This window comes from Salvelinus alpinus, chromosome 2 (genome assembly GCF_045679555.1).
Source record: "Salvelinus alpinus chromosome 2, SLU_Salpinus.1, whole genome shotgun sequence".
NCBI classification, from domain to species: domain Eukaryota; kingdom Metazoa; phylum Chordata; class Actinopteri; order Salmoniformes; family Salmonidae; genus Salvelinus; species Salvelinus alpinus.
In genome coordinates, this window is record NC_092087.1 from 120,133,339 (window position 1) to 120,158,201 (window position 24,863).

Here is a 24,863-nt window from a genome sequence, read left to right on the forward strand (position 1 = left end):
GGGGAACCAGCCAACCAGGACACATGAGTGGGGAACCAGCCAACCAGGACACATGAGTGGGGAACTAACCAACCAGGACACATGAGTGGGGCACCAACCAACCAGGACACATGAGTGGGGAACTAACCAACCAGGACACATGAGTGGACACCAGCCAACCAGGACACATGAGTGGGGAACCAGCCAACCAGGACACATGAGTGGGGAACCAGCCAACCAGGACACATGAGTGGGGAACCAACCAACCAGGACACATGAGTGGGGAACCAGCCAACCAGGACACATGAGTGGACACCAGCCAACCAGGACACATGAGTGGGGAACCAGCCAACCAGGACACATGAGTGGGGAACCAGCCAACCAGGACACATGAGTGGGGAACCAACCAACCAGGACACATGAGTGGGGCACCAACCAACCAGGACACATGAGTGGGGAACTAACCAACCAGGACACATGAGTGGACACCAACCAACCAGGACACATGAGTGGGGAACCAGCCAACCAGGACACATGAGTGGACACCAGCCAAAGAGGACACATGAGTGGGGCACCAACCAACCAGGACACATGAGTGGGGCACCAGCCAACCAGGACACATGAGTGGGGCACCAGCCAACCCGGACACATGAGTGGGGCACCAACCAACCAGGACACATGAGTGGGGCACCAGCCAACCAGGACACATGAGTGGGGCACCAACCAACCAGGACACATGAGTGGGGAACCAGCCAACCCGGACACATGAGTGGGGCACCAACCAACCAGGACACATGAGTGGGGCACCAGCCAACCAGGACACATGAGTGGGGCACCAGCCAACCAGGACACATGAGTGGGGCACCAGCCAACCAGGACACATGAGTGGGGCACTAACCAACCAGGACACATGAGTGGGGCACCAGCCAACAAGGACACATGAGTGGGGAACCAGCCAACAAGGACACATGAGTGGGGAACCAGCCCTGCCAGGATGTTGTTGTGTATTGCTGGGGCCAGACACGTTAACTGCTAACATCTAACGCTCACCCCATAGAGCTCCATTGTAATTGATTGACAGCAGGTGTGCATGCTTAGCAGTGACCTGCCTCTACTCTGGTCCCAGCCCAGCCACTGCAGCCAGGGGCTAAATCCACAACCCACAGATGGTGCAGTGACGCTAAGGCAGGGTATGGGCACAGGGAGTTTGCCTTGTTAATACGGTGCATGCGTGGTGTCATGTCAGGTGCAAATGTGAATTTAGGATGATGAACCACAGATGATGGACTGAAGGCTCTGTTTTAGTCAGATTAAACTGCTACTAGTCTACTCCCACTCTAAGTTAAAGCTGAGCCCTCATGTCTCCCTCTTACAAAGCCGAAGACTGCGTTTCTAACCTACTCCCAACCAATCATTAATTCATACCAAAGCACTCCTTCAGCCCCCCGTGTCACTATTGGCTCACTGTCTGTGTGAATATGTGTGTGTTGAATTATAGATAGGTGAAAAGTAAGTGCACGTGCAGAAGTGCACGTTTCCTAAATACTTACAGGAAATGGATTGTGAACTCAACTAGTCTACCTCATGTAACTGTGGCAGTTGTTTTTTGTCTTGATGTCTCATTACTTTATGCTAATATAATGGCTAACAAGTACAACAAGGTCTCACATCAAGGATTTAATTTGATGGAAACAAAAGCTACCCAGGGATGGAGAGACAAGTTGACAGTGGGATTTAAAGAATGTCATGTTATTCTATACAGTATGTATAGAACACCTTCTCCCCCTCTCTCTTTCAGGCTGTGAGGGGATTCTGAAGACCACACTGGGAGCTCGCAGTATCACACGGCGTCCCTATGAGACCGACAACGGTTACTACTACCAGGTACATAATGTGTGTGTGTGTGCCCTTCGCCAGGCCAGCCTCTATAGTTGTACACCCCTCTTTTCATTACCAAGTCAAAAGTCACGTGAAACCCTCAAACTATGTTGTTTTCTTGTAACATGGGAGCTTTGACTTTCTAAGCCCTTCATCCCAAATCAACCCCATAATGTGGTTACATTTTTACACTGTCTTTTCTCTCTCTGAGCGGTGGATAAACCTAGATTAATGTCAGCACGTGAATCCGGAAATAAACTCTAGCCAGAGTCAAGGCAAACTCCCACACAATGGATTAACAGGGGATGTCTGCTTCACAAACGCCATCCTATTCCTTAGTGCAGTACTTTTGAGCAGAGCTCTATGGGCCTTGGTCAAAAGTAGTGCTCTATAAAGGGAGTAGAGTACCATTTGGGATGCTGGCAAGGTTTATACACTGAGTATACAACACAACCCAGGTGAAAGCTCTGATCCCTTATTGATGCCACTTGTTAAATCCCCTTCAATCAGTGTAGAAGCATTTTTAAGCCTTGAGACATTTGAGATGTGGATTGTGTATGTGTGCCATTCGGAGGGCAAGACAAAAAATGTAAGTGCCTTTGAATGGGGTATGGTAGTAGGTGCCAGGCGCACTGGTTTAAGTGTGTCAAGAACTGCAACGCTGCTGGGTTTTTCACGCGCAACAGTTTCCCGTGTGTATCAAGAATGGTTCCACCACCCAAAGGACATCCAACCAACTTGAGTTTCAGCTTGAGTGTCTTCTCTTTTTCCTCCACAAGGAGGCAGTGTTCAACAGCAAAAGCTAATACAAAAGAACTGGAATTTTCACACGGTGAAAATACAGTCAGTGCTTCTTAGGCATCACATCAAATATAGTGAGTTGCACCATACTTTTACAAATGTATGTCTTTGCCAACATTACTTATTTAGATTTTATTGTAGGCCTAGTAGTTTACTTCAAAGTTACATTTCATAAAATGTTTGTGTAATTACAGAGTACAATTTTTCAGCATAAGTACCTCATGTGACCAGAGGGTGGCGTACTTTATCCATTCCATTGCCAAAGAGTAGTCACAGTAGCTGGCCCAGATTCTCCCCAGCCCAGCCCCATTCTGTAGACATGGCCTTTGTTTCACGTTTTTCTCTCATTTAAGGTCAGTAAACTAAGATAATTGGCTTATTATGTCATGAGTGGTGTACAGTCTATAACATTGTTTCCAAGAGATGCCCCCAAAGCTTTCACCACATTGGAGCAGACCTGGGTTCAAATATTATATAATTTTTCCCCCATCAGGCTAGAGCAAATGCTCAATGTGTTTGAACCCAGGTCTGCACTGGAGAGGTGTTACAGTATGTGTCATTGTAATGTCCCACTCACCGGGTCATCTCTGGGGAAACAAGATATCATGTGGTAACGCTTTCTACCACAACACTAGGCCAGGGGTCTCTCTTTTTATGTAAGCAATGTTAATGCATTGGTTTAATGTCAGTAGATATTAACTAATGAATGTTTTGCGTTTCTGTTTTCTCACATCTTGATATGGCATCAGTGTTACAGAGTTGTACTTTCACTTGATGAGCTCAATTACATTTTCGGACCCCATTTCTGAGTGTTACAGGATAAAGGATAGGATAAAGACATATATCTTTTGTATTTTATTATGTCTGTGTATCCTTTTATGTAAGCCCTCTCTGTAAGTACCCAAATTGAGAGCGTTTTTCTCCCAAGGCTTCCGCTGCAAATGCCATGTCATTATCCACATGGAGAAATATATATATATGCTCTTGAAATATATACAAAGCCTGTAATTTAATACATTTCCGTCTCCTGCCATCAATGAAATAGCTTTTGTAAAGTGACTCTGACATTACAGAATGTCTCTGTCTCCTTCACTGGAAATGTCATTGAACTAAGGTAGTCTCGTTCACAAGGCAATGGAACTGTATGACCCTGGTGGTATATGTAGTAGTTCAACTGAAGCTGACTGAATTCCCCCATACAGTTGAAGCTATAAATCCATCTCACACACTCACACACACACACACACACACACACACACACACACACACACACACACACACACACACACACACACACACACACTCACACTCACACTCACTGAGGCTATAGTGTCTGGTTGATTTACAGCTGACCTAATACATGTGAATAGTTTGATGTTTGTACCGTGTTCCAAAGAGAAAATGTCATCACCATGGCCATGGGTGGAATGGTGCGGGGCCCAACTTATAGAGACACACAGAGTTCCCTTACTACCCTACACTCAATGCGTGTGTGAATGTGTATGTGTGTGTGTAGGTGTGTGTAGGTGTGTGTAGGTGTATGTGTGAGTTGGCCTGGTCCTAGATAAAGATGGTTCCAGTTCCAGGGGCTGACTTGCGGCCAACTGTCAGATGGTCATGTATAATTTGATCACGTTCACGTCTCCCTCCTCTAGTGTCTACTCTGTTGGACTAGATGCTGGGAGAGGTTGGGTGTCTCATACCTGGTATAGGCACAGGTAGCTGTGGTGAACAGGGACTCTACCTGTAGCTGAACGTATATACATTCACAGTACAAGTTTGGAACTATTTGCAAGTACATTGTGAATAGCTTTTCTCTTGAGGATCAAAATAGTGTACATTGTTTTTGTATTGATGTTTTGGGGGTTAGTTTGGGTGGGAGAGTATAGTTATCTGGGACAGTGGGGTTGTTATCCAGTGTTCCAGCTGAGCTGTCTGGACTAAAGAGGTTTGCGGAGGGAAAACTTGGTTGCCAGTGTGAGGAGACAGAATCCCAGAATCCCTGTGCTCCAGTGCAGCCTCTAGAAGTGAGAGAGAGAAACTAAGAGAGAGAGAGAGATAGGAGGAGGAGAAGTGTGTCATCCACCTCATTAGTGTAAGAGGAGGTACACAGGATTTATTAGCCTGTTCACTCAAATGGATACTGTGCTGAGCGAGTGCACGCGCACACACACACACACACACACACACACACACACACACACACACACACACACACACACACACACACACACACACACACACACACACACACACACACACACACACACACACACACACACACACACACACACACACACACACACAGAGGGGGAAGGCTGGGGGAATTCATTTTGGTAGGTAACAGAGACAGATGAAGCTGGTGTGCTGAGCATTGCAGGGGAGGAGAGAGTGATAAAGACTGTGTGTGTGTGTGAGTGTGTGTGTGTGTGTGTGTGTGATGAGAGCTTGGTCTAGATGTGCAGCACCAGGGAGGTAGGGGTAGAGAGATAGCAGATCAGGGGGAAAGCAGAGGCTCCTGTAATTGACAAGCCTGGTTTACAGAATCAGGTCAGAGCAAAAAGAGTGGGACCCCCTACACAGTGGCACTAGCAGGGTAACAACAACAGAGTCATATCTACCACCACTCCTGTTGACGTTTAAAACTGCCACTGGTATATAGGAGCTAGTACAATGTTGCGTATCGTACCCACATAGCATCGCATATCAGACATTTCTACACTATTAGACGTCATAGTTTATGATGTAGCTCTATGTGTCTGGTCATTCCGGGTCATCCGTGTCAGTATGGATTGCACATGTCATTGTCTCTTTGCAATAGCTCAAAATAAGCCAATCTAATTGCCGAAAATGGCTAATAAAGTGAACAAAGTTCAAGGAACCGTAAACTTTTACTGACACATAGGGAGCAGGGACTGAGCTTGTTGGTGTTTTAAAGAGTCAAACTGGAAACTTAGACCCCCCCAGAGACCCACTTCAGCCCCCCAAAAGAATCCCCTCCACACCCCTCTTACTGGTACTGATTCTGAGCCACATTGAGCTGAGATATCCCTCTCTGCCTTAAGATGCATTGTCCTCATTAGGACTGCATGAATTACACTGACATTCCACCAGTGCAATTAGCATGCCAACAGATTAGCAATGAACTCCACTTTGGAATTATCATGCTAGCAGATTAGCATGGAACTCAATGGGTTGAGTATTTACTTGAATAGGTATGCAAGGATATGTGGTGGCTGCAGGGTTGGGTAGACTACTTTCTAAATGTAATCCTTTACAGTTACGAGTTACTTGTCCAACATTATAATCAGTAATGTAATTTTTGGATTACCCTAACTCAGTAATGTAATCTGATTATTTTCAGTTACTTTTAGATTACTTTCCCATTAAGAGGCGAAGGTTAGTAGCTGGCATAGCCACAAAGTAATCAAATCTGATTTTAAACCTAACCTTAACCCTAACCATAACCACACTGCAAACCCTAATGCCTAGCTCTAACCTTAAATAAGACCAAAAAGCTCATTTATGTTTTCATACATTTTTACTATATAGACTCTTTTGACTTTGCATCTGGCCCATCTAGCAGAAATCGCACAGTTCTGCCTCAAGGACAAAACTAATCCCAATAAATGTCAACCTGCTTAAGAGGCATTAGAAGAAGACAACAATGTATATTACCATTTGAAAGACATCTATTGCAGGGTAAATCAATGTTAGAGTTTACATACACTATATATACAAAAGTATGTGGACACCCCTTAAAATGTGTGGATTTGGCTATTTCAGCCACACCCGTTGCTGACAGGTGTATAAAATCGAGCACACAGCCATGTCATCTCCATAGACAAACATTGGCAGTAGTATGGCCTTACTGAAGAGCTCAGTGACTTTCAATGTTTGTCGGGAGCTTCATGAAATGGGTTTCCATGGCCGAGCAGCTGCACACAAGCCTACAATCACCTTGCGCAATGCCAAGCATCGGCTGGAGTGGTGTAAAGCTCGCTGCCATTGGACTCTGGATCAGTGGAAACGCATTCTTTGGAGTGATGAATCACGCTTCGCCATCTGGCAGTCCGATGGACAAATCTGGGTTTGGCGGATGCCCGGAGAACGCTACCTGCACGAAGGCATAGTGCCAACTGTACATTTTGGTGGAGGAGGAATAATGGTCTGGGGCTGTTTTTCATGGTTCGGGCTAGGACCCTTAGTTCCAGTGAAGGGAAATCTTAACGCTACAGCATACAATGACATTCTAGACAATTCTGTGCTCCCAACTTTGTGGCAACAGTTTGGGGAAGGCCCTTTCCTGTTTTAGCATGACAATAGCCTCGTGCACTAAGCGAGGGCCATACAGACATGGTTAGTTGAGATCAGTGTGGAAGAACAATAATCTATCTTTTCAATTAAAAAGACAACGGAGTCTGTCAGATTCCCAGTCATTCCAATTAATGTAATACCCCTTGATCTTCAGGAATAGGGCTTGGAAATAGTGAAATATAGATTAGCCAAATTGTTACCTGAGCACAACCCAGAAACCAAGGACTAATTAGCCTAATTGGTTTTTGATTTTGTTGTTAAAAAATAAATGTTGCTCTTGGAATGGCATGCTTTGAGCACTACCGAATAATTGTCCATGAAGAAAATAAAAGCCCGACTCGTGGTCTTCTTAAATCAAACTCCTTTTTCACAGTATTGAGCACAACCTTTTATTCCATAGGCTGGGATCCGCACCATGCAGCTGTTGCAAAAGCGCACTTTTCACTGGCTGTCCACTGGGGCTTATTCATTACTCCGATTCTGTTGCAAAACGTTTCTTAAACAGAAGGAAACAGAATGAAATTGGGAGGGACCTACCAGAATTTGTTCAATAGAAACTCTCTTTTTGCTTCCGTTTTGTTCTCAATCACTAAACAGTTTCCGTAATGAATACACCCCTGGCTGCAAAAACAATGATTGATAGGCAGCTTAAACTGCTGTTGTCCTTACCTCCAAGAGTTTATTCAAGTTTGCTGATCTTTGGATGCCGACAGCAGTCGCACCATTGGTAGACATATCTTGGACTGTAGCCTTCAAAAGCCTATTTCTGCTATTTTCCCGGGATCCTTCAAATGCATTTGGTGTGTCATCATAGGGGTCTCTGATTTGTGATCAAACTCGCTCAGGCGGAACAAACAAAAACTTTTTTCAATACTGATTTGAATGTCATTGAGAAAGCAGAAAGGTGTCAAAAAAGGTTTCGCAAGCATCCTAGAAGTAATCATCTAGTTTTTCAAAAGTATCTGTAATCGGATTACAATATTTTTGCTGGTAACGTAATGGATTACAGTCACAGTTTGTTTGTAATCCGTTACTCCCCAACCCTGGGTGGCTGTAGGCTCACTAAAACAGTGACTATTGACTCAATTGGCGGCTCGTAATCTTCAATGTAGCCTGTACTGCAAGACTCTGCCACATACAATATGAGTTACCACAGATTTATACTGTAGGCTACATTCATTGTGATGGTTCATAGAGAAGTTTAAGAGACATGTTAGTTAACTTTTCTTGTTCTGGTGCCGACAGGCCAGGCAATTCACCAGGGTTTACTCATCTTAATCTCCTGTCCCTGCCGAACTCATCTTGTCTCTCTATTCTCTTAATTTAGTTAAAATCTTTTTCATAACTTTACGTCTTATCTCTCCATTCCCGGAGCACCAGGCAAGCTTCATGATTCAACATCAGAGCAGAACAGTGTGTGAGGGAGCTCCCAAAACCAGCTCTGAAATTCACTGTGTAATCTCGCCCCCCTCCTCCCCGCTCTCTGTTCTTTTCATTCTCTTGCACCATCTCTCTCGTGTGCTTTCACATCCACTCTCTAAATCGGTTGGTTGGTCGGTTGGTCTCTCTCTCTTTCTCTTTCTCTTCTTGCTTCGTGCTTTCTCTCTCACCCTTTTCCTCTCTCTTTCTATCTCTCTCTCTCTCTAGCTCTCTCACGCTCTCACCTCTCTCTCGCTCTTTTTCTCATCCCTCTATCCACATTAGCATTTCAAATGAGAATCGAGGGAGGACTATGCCCCACCAGCCACTGCATTCATTTCATGCTCGGATTTAAGAAGACAGAGAGAGAGACAGAGGGAGAGGATAAATAAAGCGATATGGAGACAGGGAGCAGTAGAAATAGAGAGAGAGAGACATACAGAAAGAGAGAAAATACAGAGAGAAAAGGGAGAGAGAGAGAAGGGATATTTACTGTGTGGGCACTGCTGGAGCATACTGTGCGAAACACACTCATCTAGATGAGTGAAGGAGGCGTGGGGAGATGGAACCGCATTGAGAATACTGTACTGCAGACTTATGGCTTGTCATAATAGCCATAGAGATCCGATTATTCATCTCAATGATAATAGCTTTTATGGGTCCATAGTTCTTCAGAGTTGTGCAGTCCATGGAATAACTCAAGCGATGGTCTTCTTCTGTCTGCATATAGATGGTTAGAGGAACCTTTAAAGAGATTGATGTTAAGTCACTGTAACCATATGCACTACCAGTTATTGCCTAAGCTAGTTTGGACTGGACTGACTAGCAGCACACATAACTCACCCTGCTATCACAGCCCACACATACCACATCACTCACCCTGCTATCACAGCCCACACATACCACATCACTCACCCTGCTATCACAGCCCACACATACCACATCACTCACCTTGTTATCACAGCCCACACAACCCACATCACTCACCCTGCTATCACAGCCCACACATACCACATCACTCACCCTGTTATCACAGCCCACACATACCACATCACTCACTCTGCTATCACAGCCCACACATACCACATCACTCACCCAGCTATCACAGCCCACACAACCCACATCACTCACCCTGCTATCACAGCCCACACATACCACATCACTCACCCTGCTATCACAGCCCACACATACCACACCTACCACATCACTCACCCTGCTATCACAGCCCACACATACCACATCACTCACCCTGCTATCACAGCCCACACATACCACATCACTCACCCTGTTATCACAGCCCACACATACCACATCACTCACCCTGCTATCACAGCCCACACATACCACATCACTCACCCTACTATCACAGCCCACACATACCACATCACTCACCCTGCTATCACAGCCCACACATACCACATCACTCACCCTGCTATCACAGCCCACACATACCACATCACTCACCCTGTTATCACAGCCCACACATACCACATCACTCACTCTGCTATCACAGCCCACACATACCACATCACTCACCCTGCTATCACAGCCCACACATACCACATTACTCACCCTGCTATCACAGCCCACACATACCACACCTACCACATCACTCACCCTGCTATCACAGCCCACACATACCACATCACTCACCCTGCTTTCACAGACCACACATACCACATCACTCACCCTGCTATCACAGCCCACACATACCACATCACTCACCCTGCTATCACAGCCCACACATACCACATCAGTCACCCTGCTATCACAGCCCACACATACCACATCACTCACCCTGTTATCACAGCCCACACATACCACATCACTCACCCTGCTATCACAGCCCACACATACCACATCACTCACCCTGCTATCACAGCCCACACATACCACATCACTCACCCTGCTATCACAGCCCACACACACCACATCACTCACCCTGTTATCACAGCCCACACATACCACATCACTCACCCTGCTATCACAGCCCACACATACCACATCACTCACCCTGTTATCACAGCCCACACATACCACATCACTCACCCTGCTATCACAGCCCACACATACCACATCACTCACCCTGTTATCACAGCCCACACAACCCACATCACTCACCCTGCTATCACAGCCCACACATACCACATCACTCACCCTGCTATCACAGCCCACACATACCACACCTACCACATCACTCACCCTGCTATCACAGCCCACACATACCACATCACTCACCCTGCTATCACAGCCCACACATACCACATCACTCACCCTGCTATCACAGCCCACACATACCACATCACTCACCCTGCTATCACAGCCCACACATACCACATCCACTCACCCTGCTATCACAGCCCACACATACCACATCACTCACCCTGTTATCACAGCCCACACATACCACATCACTCACCTTGTTATCACAGCCCACACATACCACATCACTCACCCTGCTATCACAGCCCACACATACCACATAACTCACCCTGCTATCATCAGCCCACACATACCACATCACTCACCCTGCTATCACAGCCCACACATACCACATCACTCACCCTGCTATCACAGCCCACACATACCACATAACTCACCCTGCTATCACAGCCCACACATACCACATCACTCACCCTGCTATCACAGCCCACACATACCACATCACTCACCCTGCTATCACAGCCCACACAACCCACATCACTCACCCTGTTATCACAGCCCACACATACCACATCACTCACCCTGTTATCACAGCCCACACATACCACATCACTCACCCTGTTATCACAGCCCACACATACCACATCACTCACCCTGCTATCACAGCCCACACATACCACATCACTCACCCTGCTATCACAGCCCACACATACCACATCAGTCACCCTGCTATCACAGCCCACACATACCACATCACTCACCCTGCTATCACAGCCCACACATACCACATCACTCACCCTGCTATCACAGCCCACACATACCACATCACTCACCCTGTTATCACAGCCCACACATACCACATCACTCACCCTGCTATCACAGCCCACACATACCACATCACTCACCCTGCTATCACAGCCCACACATACCACATCACTCACCCTGCTATCACAGCCCACACACACCACATCACTCACCCTGTTATCACAGCCCACACATACCACATCACTCACCCTGCTATCACAGCCCACACATACCACATCACTCACCCTGCTATCACAGCCCACACATACCACATCACTCACCCTGTTATCACAGCCCACACAACCCACATCACTCACCCTGCTATCACAGCCCACACATACCACATCACTCACCCTGCTATCACAGCCCACACATACCACACCTACCACATCACTCACCCTGCTATCACAGCCCACACATACCACATCACTCACCCTGCTATCACAGCCCACACATACCACATCACTCACCCTGCTATCACAGCCCACACATACCACATCACTCACCCTGCTATCACAGCCCACACATACCACATCCACTCACCCTGCTATCACAGCCCACACATACCACATCACTCACCCTGTTTTCACAGCCCACACATACCACATCACTCACCCTGCTATCACAGCCCACACATACCACATCACTCACCTTGTTATCACAGCCCACACATACCACATCACTCACCCTGCTATCACAGCCCACACATACCACATAACTCACCCTGCTATCATCAGCCCACACATACCACATCACTCACCCTGCTATCACAGCCCACACATACCACATCACTCACCCTGCTATCACAGCCCACACATACCACATAACTCACCCTGCTATCACAGCCCACACATACCACATCACTCACCCTGCTATCACAGCCCACACATACCACATCACTCACCCTGCTATCACAGCCCACACAACCCACATCACTCACCCTGTTATCACAGCCCACACATACCACATCACTCACCCTGTTATCACAGCCCACACATACCACATCACTCACCCTGTTATCACAGCCCACACATACCACATCACTCACCCTGCTATCACAGCCCACACATACCACATCACTCACCCTGCTATCACAGACCACACATACCACATCACTCACCCTGTTATCACAGCCCACACATACCACATCACTCACCCTGTTATCACAGCCCACACATACCACATCACTCACCCTGCTATCACAGCCCACACATACCACATCACTCACCCTGCTATCACAGCCCACACATACCACATCAGTCACCCTGCTATCACAGCCCACACATACCACATCACTCACCCTGCTATCACAGCCCACACATACCACATCACTCACCCTGCTATCACAGCCCACACATACCACATCACTCACCCTGTTATCACAGCCCACACATACCACATCACTCACCCTGCTATCACAGCCCACACATACCACTTCACTCACCCTGCTATCACAGCCCACACATACCACATCACTCACCCTGCTATCACAGCCCACACATACCACATCACTCACCCTGTTATCACAGCCCACACATACCACATCACTCACCCTGCTATCACAGCCCACACATACCACATCACTCACCCTGCTATCACAGCCCACACATACCACATCACTCACCCTGCTATCACAGCCCACACATACCACATCACTCACCTTGTTATCACAGCCCACACATACCACATCACTCACCCTGCTATCACAGCCCACACATACCACATCACTCACCCTGCTATCATCAGCCCACACATACCGCATCACTCACCCTGCTATCACAGCCCACACCACTCACCCTGTTATCACAGCCCACACAACCCACATCACTCACCCTGCTATCACAGCCCACACATACCACATCACTCACCCTGCTATCACAGCCCCCCCCCCCCCACACCACCCGCTACCAGCCCACCTACCACATCACTCACCCTGCTATCACAGCCCACACATACCACATCACTCACCCTGCTATCACAGCCCACACATACCACATCACTCACCCTGCTATCACAGCCCACACATACCACATCCACTCACCCTGCTATCACAGCCCACACATACCACATCACTCACCCTGTTATCACAGCCCACACATACCACATCACTCACCTTGTTATCACAGCCCACACATACCACATCACTCACCCTGCTATCACAGCCCACACATACCACATAACTCACCCTGCTATCATCAGCCCACACATACCACATCACTCACCCTGCTGTCACAGCCCACACATACCACATCACTCACCCTGCTATCACAGCCCACACATACCACATAACTCACCCTGCTATCACAGCCCACACATACCACATCACTCACCCTGCTATCACAGCCCACACATACCACATCACTCACCCTGCTATCACAGCCCACACAACCCACATCACTCACCCTGTTATCACAGCCCACACATACCACATCACTCATCCTGTTATCACAGCCCACACATACCACATCACTCACCCTGCTATCACAGCCCACACATACCACATCACTCACCCTGTTATCACAGCCCACACATACCACATCACTCACCCTGCTATCACAGCCCACACATACCACATCACTCACCCTGTTATCACAGCCCACACAACCCACATCACTCACCCTGCTATCACAGCCCACACATACCACATCACTCACCCTGCTATCACAGCCCACACATACCACACCTACCACATCACTCACCCTGCTATCACAGCCCACACATACCACATCACTCACCCTGCTATCACAGCCCACACATACCACATCACTCACCCTGCTATCACAGCCCACACATACCACATCACTCACCCTGCTATCACAGCCCACACATACCACATCCACTCACCCTGCTATCACAGCCCACACATACCACATCACTCACCCTGTTATCACAGCCCACACATACCACATCACTCACCTTGTTATCACAGCCCACACATACCACATCACTCACCCTGCTATCACAGCCCACACATACCACATAACTCACCCTGCTATCATCAGCCCACACATACCACATCACTCACCCTGCTATCACAGCCCACACATACCACATCACTCACCCTGCTATCACAGCCCACACATACCACATAACTCACCCTGCTATCACAGCCCACACATACCACATCACTCACCCTGCTATCACAGCCCACACATACCACATCACTCACCCTGCTATCACAGCCCACACAACCCACATCACTCACCCTGTTATCACAGCCCACACATACCACATCACTCACCCTGTTATCACAGCCCACACATACCACATCACTCACCCTGTTATCACAGCCCACACATACCACATCACTCACCCTGCTATCACAGCCCACACATACCACATCACTCACCCTGCTATCACAGCCCACACATACCACATCAGTCACCCTGCTATCACAGCCCACACATACCACATCACTCACCCTGCTATCACAGCCCACACATACCACATCACTCACCCTGCTATCACAGCCCACACATACCACATCACTCACCCTGTTATCACAGCCCACACATACCACATCACTCACCCTGCTATCACAGCCCACACATACCACATCACTCACCCTGCTATCACAGCCCACACATACCACATCACTCACCCTGCTATCACAGCCCACACACACACCACATCACTCACCCTGTTATCACAGCCCACACATACCACATCACTCACCCTGCTATCACAGCCCACACATACCACATCACTCACCCTGCTATCACAGCCCACACATACCACATCACTCACCCTGTTATCACAGCCCACACAACCCACATCACTCACCCTGCTATCACAGCCCACACATACCACATCACTCACCCTGCTATCACAGCCCACACATACCACACCTACCACATCACTCACCCTGCTATCACAGCCCACACATACCACATCACTCACCCTGCTATCACAGCCCACACATACCACATCACTCACCCTGCTATCACAGCCCACACATACCACATCACTCACCCTGCTATCACAGCCCACACATACCACATCCACTCACCCTGCTATCACAGCCCACACATACCACATCACTCACCCTGTTTTCACAGCCCACACATACCACACCACTCACCCTGCTATCACAGCCCACACATACCACATCACTCACCTTGTTATCACAGCCCACACATACCACATCACTCACCCTGCTATCACAGCCCACACATACCACATAACTCACCCTGCTATCATCAGCCCACACATACCACATCACTCACCCTGCTATCACAGCCCACACATACCACATCACTCACCCTGCTATCACAGCCCACACATACCACATAACTCACCCTGCTATCACAGCCCACACATACCACATCACTCACCCTGCTATCACAGCCCACACATACCACATCACTCACCCTGCTATCACAGCCCACACAACCCACATCACTCACCCTGTTATCACAGCCCACACATACCACATCACTCACCCTGTTATCACAGCCCACACATACCACATCACTCACCCTGTTATCACAGCCCACACATACCACATCACTCACCCTGCTATCACAGCCCACACATACCACATCACTCACCCTGCTATCACAGACCACACATACCACATCACTCACCCTGTTATCACAGCCCACACATACCACATCACTCACCCTGTTATCACAGCCCACACATACCACATCACTCACCCTGCTATCACAGCCCACACATACCACATCACTCACCCTGCTATCACAGCCCACACATACCACATCAGTCACCCTGCTATCACAGCCCACACATACCACATCACTCACCCTGCTATCACAGCCCACACATACCACATCACTCACCCTGCTATCACAGCCCACACATACCACATCACTCACCCTGTTATCACAGCCCACACATACCACATCACTCACCCTGCTATCACAGCCCACACATACCACTTCACTCACCCTGCTATCACAGCCCACACATACCACATCACTCACCCTGCTATCACAGCCCACACATACCACATCACTCACCCTGTTATCACAGCCCACACATACCACATCACTCACCCTGCTATCACAGCCCACACATACCACATCACTCACCCTGCTATCACAGCCCACACATACCACATCACTCACCCTGCTATCACAGCCCACACATACCACATCACTCACCTTGTTATCACAGCCCACACATACCACATCACTCACCCTGCTATCACAGCCCACACATACCACATCACTCACCCTGCTATCATCAGCCCACACATACCGCATCACTCACCCTGCTATCACAGCCCACACCACTCACCCTGTTATCACAGCCCACACAACCCACATCACTCACCCTGCTATCACAGCCCACACATACCACATCACTCACCCTGCTATCACAGCCCACACATACCACACCTACCACATCACTCACCCTGCTATCACAGCCCACACATACCACATCACCCTGCTATCACAGCCCACACATACCACATCACTCACCCTGCTATCACAGCCCACACATACCACATCACTCACCCTGCTATCACAGCCCACACATACCACATCCACTCACCCTGCTATCACAGCCCACACATACCACATCACTCACCCTGTTATCACAGCCCACACATACCACATCACTCACCTTGTTATCACAGCCCACACATACCACATCACTCACCCTGCTATCACAGCCCACACATACCACATAACTCACCCTGCTATCATCAGCCCACACATACCACATCACTCACCCTGCTGTCACAGCCCACACATACCACATCACTCACCCTGCTATCACAGCCCACACATACCACATAACTCACCCTGCTATCACAGCCCACACATACCACATCACTCACCCTGCTATCACAGCCCACACATACCACATCACTCACCCTGCTATCACAGCCCACACAACCCACATCACTCACCCTGTTATCACAGCCCACACATACCACATCACTCATCCTGTTATCACAGCCCACACATACCACATCACTCACCCTGCTATCACAGCCCACACATACCACATCACTCACCCTGTTATCACAGCCCACACATACCACATCACTCACCCTGCTATCACAGCCCACACATACCACATCACTCACCCTGTTATCACAGCCCACACAACCCACATCACTCACCCTGCTATCACAGCCCACACATACCACATCACTCACCCTGCTATCACAGCCCACACATACCACACCTACCACATCACTCACCCTGCTATCACAGCCCACACATACCACATCACTCACCCTGCTATCACAGCCCACACATACCACATCACTCACCCTGCTATCACAGCCCACACATACCACATCACTCACCCTGCTATCACAGCCCACACATACCACATCCACTCACCCTGCTATCACAGCCCACACATACCACATCACTCACCCTGTTATCACAGCCCACACATACCACATCACTCACCTTGTTATCACAGCCCACACATACCACATCACTCACCCTGCTATCACAGCCCACACATACCACATAACTCACCCTGCTATCATCAGCCCACACATACCACATCACTCACCCTGCTATCACAGCCCACACATACCACATCACTCACCCTGCTATCACAGCCCACACATACCACATAACTCACCCTGCTATCACAGCCCACACATACCACATCACTCACCCTGCTATCACAGCCCACACATACCACATCACTCACCCTGCTATCACAGCCCACACAACCCACATCACTCACCCTGTTATCACAGCCCACACATACCACATCACTCACCCTGTTATCACAGCCCACACATACCACATCACTCACCCTGTTATCACAGCCCACACATACCACATCACTCACCCTGCTATCACAGCCCACACATACCACATCACTCACCCTGCTATCACAGCCCACACATACCACATCAGTCACCCTGCTATCACAGCCCACACATACCACATCACTCACCCTGCTATCACAGCCCACACATACCACATCACTCACCCTGCTATCACAGCCCACACATACCACATCACTCACCCTGTTATCACAGCCCACACATACCACATCACTCACCCTGCTATCACAGCCCACACATACCACATCACTCACCCTGCTATCACAGCCCACACATACCACATCACTCACCCTGCTATCACAGCCCACACACACACCACATCACTCACCCTGTTATCACAGCCCACACATACCACATCACTCACCCTGCTATCACAGCCCACACATACCACATCACTCACCCTGCTATCACAGCCCACACATACCACATCACTCACCCTGTTATCACAGCCCACACAACCCACATCACTCACCCTGCTATCACAGCCCACACATACCACATCACTCACCCTGCTATCACAGCCCACACATACCACACCTACCACATCACTCACCCTGCTATCACAGCCCACACATACCACATCACTCACCCTGCTATCACAGCCCACACATACCACATCACTCACCCTGCTATCACAGCCCACACATACCACATCACTCACCCTGCTATCACAGCCCACACATACCACATCCACTCACCCTGCTATCACAGCCCACACATACCACATCACTCACCCTGTTTTCACAGCCCACACATACCACATCACTCACCCTGCTATCACAGCCCACACATACCACATCACTCACCTTGTTATCACAGCCCACACATACCACATCACTCACCCTGCTATCACAGCCCACACATACCACATAACTCACCCTGCTATCATCAGCCCACACATACCACATCACTCACCCTGCTATCACAGCCCACACATACCACATCACTCACCCTGCTATCACAGCCCACACATACCACATAACTCACCCTGCTATCACAGCCCACACATACCACATCACTCACCCTGCTATCACAGCCCACACATACCACATCACTCACCCTGCTATCACAGCCCACACAACCCACATCACTCACCCTGTTATCACAGCCCACACATACCACATCACTCACCCTGTTATCACAGCCCACACATACCACATCACTCACCCTGTTATCACAGCCCACACATACCACATCACTCACCCTGCTATCACAGCCCACACATACCACATCACTCACCCTGCTATCACAGACCACACATACCACATCACTCACCCTGTTATCACAGCCCACACATACCACATCACTCACCCTGTTATCACAGCCCACACATACCACATCACTCACCCTGCTATCACAGCCCACACATACCACATCACTCACCCTGCTATCACAGCCCACACATACCACATCAGTCACCCTGCTATCACAGCCCACACATACCACATCACTCACCCTGCTATCACAGCCCACACATACCACATCACTCACCCTGCTATCACAGCCCACACATACCACATCACTCACCCTGTTATCACAGCCCACACATACCACATCACTCACCCTGCTATCACAGCCCACACATACCACTTCACTCACCCTGCTATCACAGCCCACACATACCACATCACTCACCCTGCTATCACAGCCCACACATACCACATCACTCACCCTGTTATCACAGCCCACACATACCACATCACTCACCCTGCTATCACAGCCCACACATACCACATCACTCACCCTGCTATCACAGCCCACACATACCACATCACTCACCCTGCTATCACAGCCCACACATACCACATCACTCACCTTGTTATCACAGCCCACACATACCACATCACTCACCCTGCTATCACAGCCCACACATACCACATCACTCACCCTGCTATCATCAGCCCACACATACCACATCACTCACCCTGCTATCACAGCCCACACATACCACATCACTCACCCTGCTATCACAGCCCACACATACCACATCACTCACCCTGTTATCACAGCCCACACATACCACATCACTCACCCTGCTATCACAGCCCACACATACCACATCACTCACCCTGCTATCACAGCCCACACATACCACACCTACCACATCACTCACCCTGCTATCACAGCCCACACATACTGATGATCAGCAAAGGTAGTGCACTTTATAGAGAATAGGGTGCCATTTGGGACTGACCCTGAAAGCGCTCTCTGATGGATGGAGAGGTAATTGCTAGTCAAAGGTATTGATCCACGATGTCTGGCTGGCATGCAGCCTAATGGAAGGTGAAGGGACATGGCATGGCTTGTAGTGTTGTTATCTAATGAGGGGTGTGTAGCATTAGGCTAGCTGAAGGAAATGGGCTGGTATCTGTTGACACTTTTATTTTATTACATGCTACATTAAAGCCTTCTCTTCTTTTAAGAGAGGAATTCTATTATATTCAAGGCAGCCATATAATATTGAAATATTCTCCCACATATTGTCTTTGAGTTTGTCTTTGACTGTGAGAGATGGATTCAATTCAGCGATACATTTCTTCACAGCACTTCACTATACTTGCTCCCAGTAGTTTTAACCTTGTTTATGTGTGTGTGTTAATCCAAAACAGATGTTACCACACCACACCTTAATGCTCTACTTGGGAGGGATACTGTAAGAGGATCTCATTGGGGTTTTGGTGGTTTGATGCTGTGCTGCTGAGTGTATTACAGCTTATAAGCAGGGTGCAATACACTGTCCCAACAATACCACACACCGCTGTCACTATGGGTCTTTAAATGGTGGCTGTATCTTTTGAGCTGTAACTCATTACACGTTAAAACCATAAGTTCCTAGATGACAGACAGCCTCCACTATCCTAATGTGATATGATAAAACATTATGACAAGCTGTGGTTAAAAGTGAAGATTCACTGTTTGTGACAACCAAGACTGTGCCGTTCCTGTGACATGGTAATTACACGGTAATTACATTAATTTTACTCTGTCATGATAGATGTCACGTTGTTATTTCAACGTCTGAAGGAAATACTGTACATTCTGTACAAAGGGAGAACTGTAGTGGGTTTTCAATGATTGGCAAAAGCTAACACAATGCAATGGAATTGGACTGCCAACAGAAAACAAAGGAGTCAATAAACAATGTCCAATACCATATACACTCTTAGAAAAAAGGGATTCCAAGAGGGTTCTTTGAACGTCCCCATAGGATAACCCTTTTGGGTTCTAGGTAGAACCCTTTCGGGTTCCACATAGAACCCTCTGTGGAAAAGGTTCTACATGGAACCCAAAAGTATTCTACCTGAAACAAAAAGGACCGAAACCTGGGACCAAAAGGGTTCTACCTAGATCCAGAAAAGGGTTCTTCAAAGGCTTCTCCTATGGTAACAGCTGAAGAACCCTTTTAGGCTCTAGAGAGCATATTTTTTTGTGTACTGTAACTAGGGCCAAGAGCTTTCCTTGAAAAGATTACGTGGTCAGGAATAACTCCTGGCCCATACAGTATATCCCTTCTTTATCTGACTATACAATCACTGTACTGTATTGTACTTGGTCATATGATAACACCATCCTATATGTTAACTAATTGATCCATAAGTGCCTTTACTTTATTTCCTCAACGGGGATTTCAAGATGACTCTCCTTTGATAAATCGCCGGCCACATGCCCTTGGTGTGATGTATGGAGCATTGTTAAACATTTAAATCCTCTACCAGTACCACAGCCTGCAGTATGTACATATCATTCATACGGAAGGGGACTAGCTATTTGTATTCTGTGCATTCCGTGAGGGAGATTGAGAGATAGGCAGAGGCAGAGGGAGAGAGAGAGATAAGCAGCAGCTCTCTGTAACTAATATATTAATGGGAGCAGCGTCTTGCCTCTGGCCCTCATAGGAACCCATTAATATACACTAAGTGATGGTATGAGAAAACACTTTTCTATCAGTCTGTCACTCTGTTTCTGTACAGAATACAAGAGGCTGTATGTATTAAGTGTTGAAGTGTGAAGCTAATTTAGGATCCATTTAGCCTTTTAGATCACAATGAGTAAGGTTACATGAACAGGGGGGACATGATCCTAGATCAGCACTGACCAGTATCAAAGCTAAGCGCTCATAATAAAACCATATTGCTGAATTGCAGCTCTGGATCCACTCTTGCTAAGTCATGTATGAAAATATCAATGGTATCAATAGTGAATGCTGCTGATCTATCATATGTTCAGTACAGTACATCACCCTCAGGTTTGGTTGTACTTTTAGTGGAGGCATTTTAGACAGCTTAAAGTTTGAAAGTTGAAAATCAAAATGAGGATGGAGAGAATATAGTTAGAGGGGTGAGAGACAGAGAGAGAACGAGAGAGATGAAGTGATGACCAGCTTGAAAAGCAGATGGATGGATGGAATAACAATTCTCAGTTGGAGAGATTGAAGAGGTAGACTGCTTATCCTCCACTGGCTTTGGCATGATGATGTTGTGACTGGTTGTGGACCATAGACGTCCAGCTGAGAGCAGCAGTCACCAGTCTGGATGGTGGTACTGTAGACAGCCCAGCTCAGCCAATTATTTATAAATACACTAGATGACTGATAGGGTGCGCTGTGTTGAAGCCACTGTGCCTCCATTTTGGCACGCGCCTCCACAGCGCCCTCACCATTGTAAACAATATTTTGGAAGCTATAGAACTGCCACGTTTATTCTATTACACACAGCTTCATGCAAACTTTTAAAATAAAATATATATTTTTCAAATCCTTCAAGTATTATTATTTTATTTTTTTGTAAGTCGCTCTGGATAAGACCGTCTGCTAAATGACTTAAATGTAAATGTAAATGTAGAGATGACTAATGTTACTGACCCCACTACAACAACAAAAATACATAAATACATGTCATTTTGTCCTTGTCCTTAAGTGTTGGCCTCCCGAGTGGCGCAGATCCTGGTTCGATACCGGGGCTGTGTCGCAGCCGGCCGCGACCGGGAGACCCATGAGGCGACGCACAATTGGCCCAGCATCGTCCGGGTTAGGGGAGGGTTTGTCCGGCCGGGATGTCCTTGTCCCATCGCGCTCTAGTGACTCCTGTTTCGGGCTGGGTGCATGCACGCTGACACGGTCACCAGGTGTACAATGTTTCCTCTGACACATTGTTGGCTTCCGGGTTAAGCGTGCATTGTGTCAAGAAGCAGTGCGGCTTGGCGGGTTTGTTGTTTCGGAGGACGCACGGCTCTCAACCTTCGCCTTTCCCGAGTCCGTTGCAGGAGTTGCAGTGATGGGACAAGACTGTAACTACCAATTGGAAATGACGAAATTGGGGAGAAAAAGGGGGGGAAATAGAAAAAATATAAATAAAATCAATTTAATTTAAATACTGTAGAATTCCATTGATGCCTATGGAGGACTGGTCCTACTGGGAGTCCCAATATTGCCGACCGGTGGCTTCAAAGACTCTCAATGGCCAATACATAGCATCAGCAATCCAGGGTTTATATACATCATTGGCCCCAGCAGTCCCCTCAATGACACCCAAGGACAGAGCAGGCATCATTAAACAGTACAGTCAGTGGTTAACAAGGAGGACTGCAAATGACCATCGACAGCTACCTCTCTTTCTCTCTTTGTTTCGCTCACTAATTCTCTTACGCATTATTCTTACACAATATTATATTTTCTCGATTTCTCTTTCTATCTCTTTCTCCATTTTTCACATGCAATACTCTTTCTCCATTTCTCTCCCGGACTCCTTCTCTCTCTCTCCTCTATCTCATACACACATATTAAAGAGTATATACAGATTGCATCTTTGATCTCATTATGTGTGATGATGGTACTGTAATAAGGTTTTACATTCTGCTGTGTTGCCTGATATACAGGGCTCAACATTGGCTTAAAATTACTTCCCCACCTCAGCTAATGTAATTGTGTGTGTGTGCGCGTGTGTGTGTGATCTATGTGTTTGATTTATACGTCCTGGGGTAAAGTTTCAATATATATGCAGAACAGAACAACTGCACTTTAAAAATATTGTTTTTATACAGCATAACTGAGGAGATGCATTGAGTTCTTATAGCAATAAGTGTTGCAATAATATAGTAAGTAGTACAGTGTTATCATGTTACAGCCTTGAGAATGGAGACGCTGAGTTATAGCGGTTGAAATATACATTGGATTTAAAATAAGCAGTGGAATGATTCAGGGGAAAATGTGGACACCTCTTCAAATGAGTGGATTCGGCTATTTCAGCCACACCCGTTGCTGATTGATGTATAAAATCGAGCACACAGTCATGCAATCTCCTTAGACAAACACTGGCAATAGAATGGCCTGTACTGAAGAGCTCAATGACTTTCAACGTGGCACCGTCATGGGATGCCACCTTTCCAACAAGTCAGTTCCTAAAATTTCTGCCCTGCTAGAGCTGCCCCGGTCAACTGTAAGTGCTGTTATTGTGAAGTGGAAACGTCTAGGAGCAACAACGGCTCAGCCGCAAAGTGGTAGGCCACACAAGCTCACAGAACGGGACCGCTGAGTGCTGAAGCGCATAAAAATCGTCTGTCCTCGGTTGCAACACTCACTACCGAGTTCCAAACTGCCTCTGGAAGCAATGTCAACACAAGAATTGTTCGTCAGGAGCTTCATGAAATGGGTTTCCATGGCCGAGCAGCCGCACACAAGCCTAAGATCACCATGCAAAATGAAAGCGTCGGCTGG

The 24,863-nt window shown here is 47.6% G+C and overlaps 1 protein-coding gene across 2 annotated transcripts in view; it reads left to right on the forward strand.

Annotated features, from left to right (window-relative positions):
- Nucleotides 1-24,863, forward strand: part of LOC139568510 (rab11 family-interacting protein 4A-like) — an 84,924-nt gene that overhangs the window by 6,485 nt on the left and 53,576 nt on the right. For both annotated transcript variants that reach the window (XM_071390374.1, XM_071390375.1), the window contains exon 4: nucleotides 1,778-1,863. In XM_071390374.1, the coding sequence (XP_071246475.1) occupies nucleotides 1,778-1,863 (86 nt within the window). The remainder of the gene's footprint in view (nucleotides 1-1,777; nucleotides 1,864-24,863) is intronic.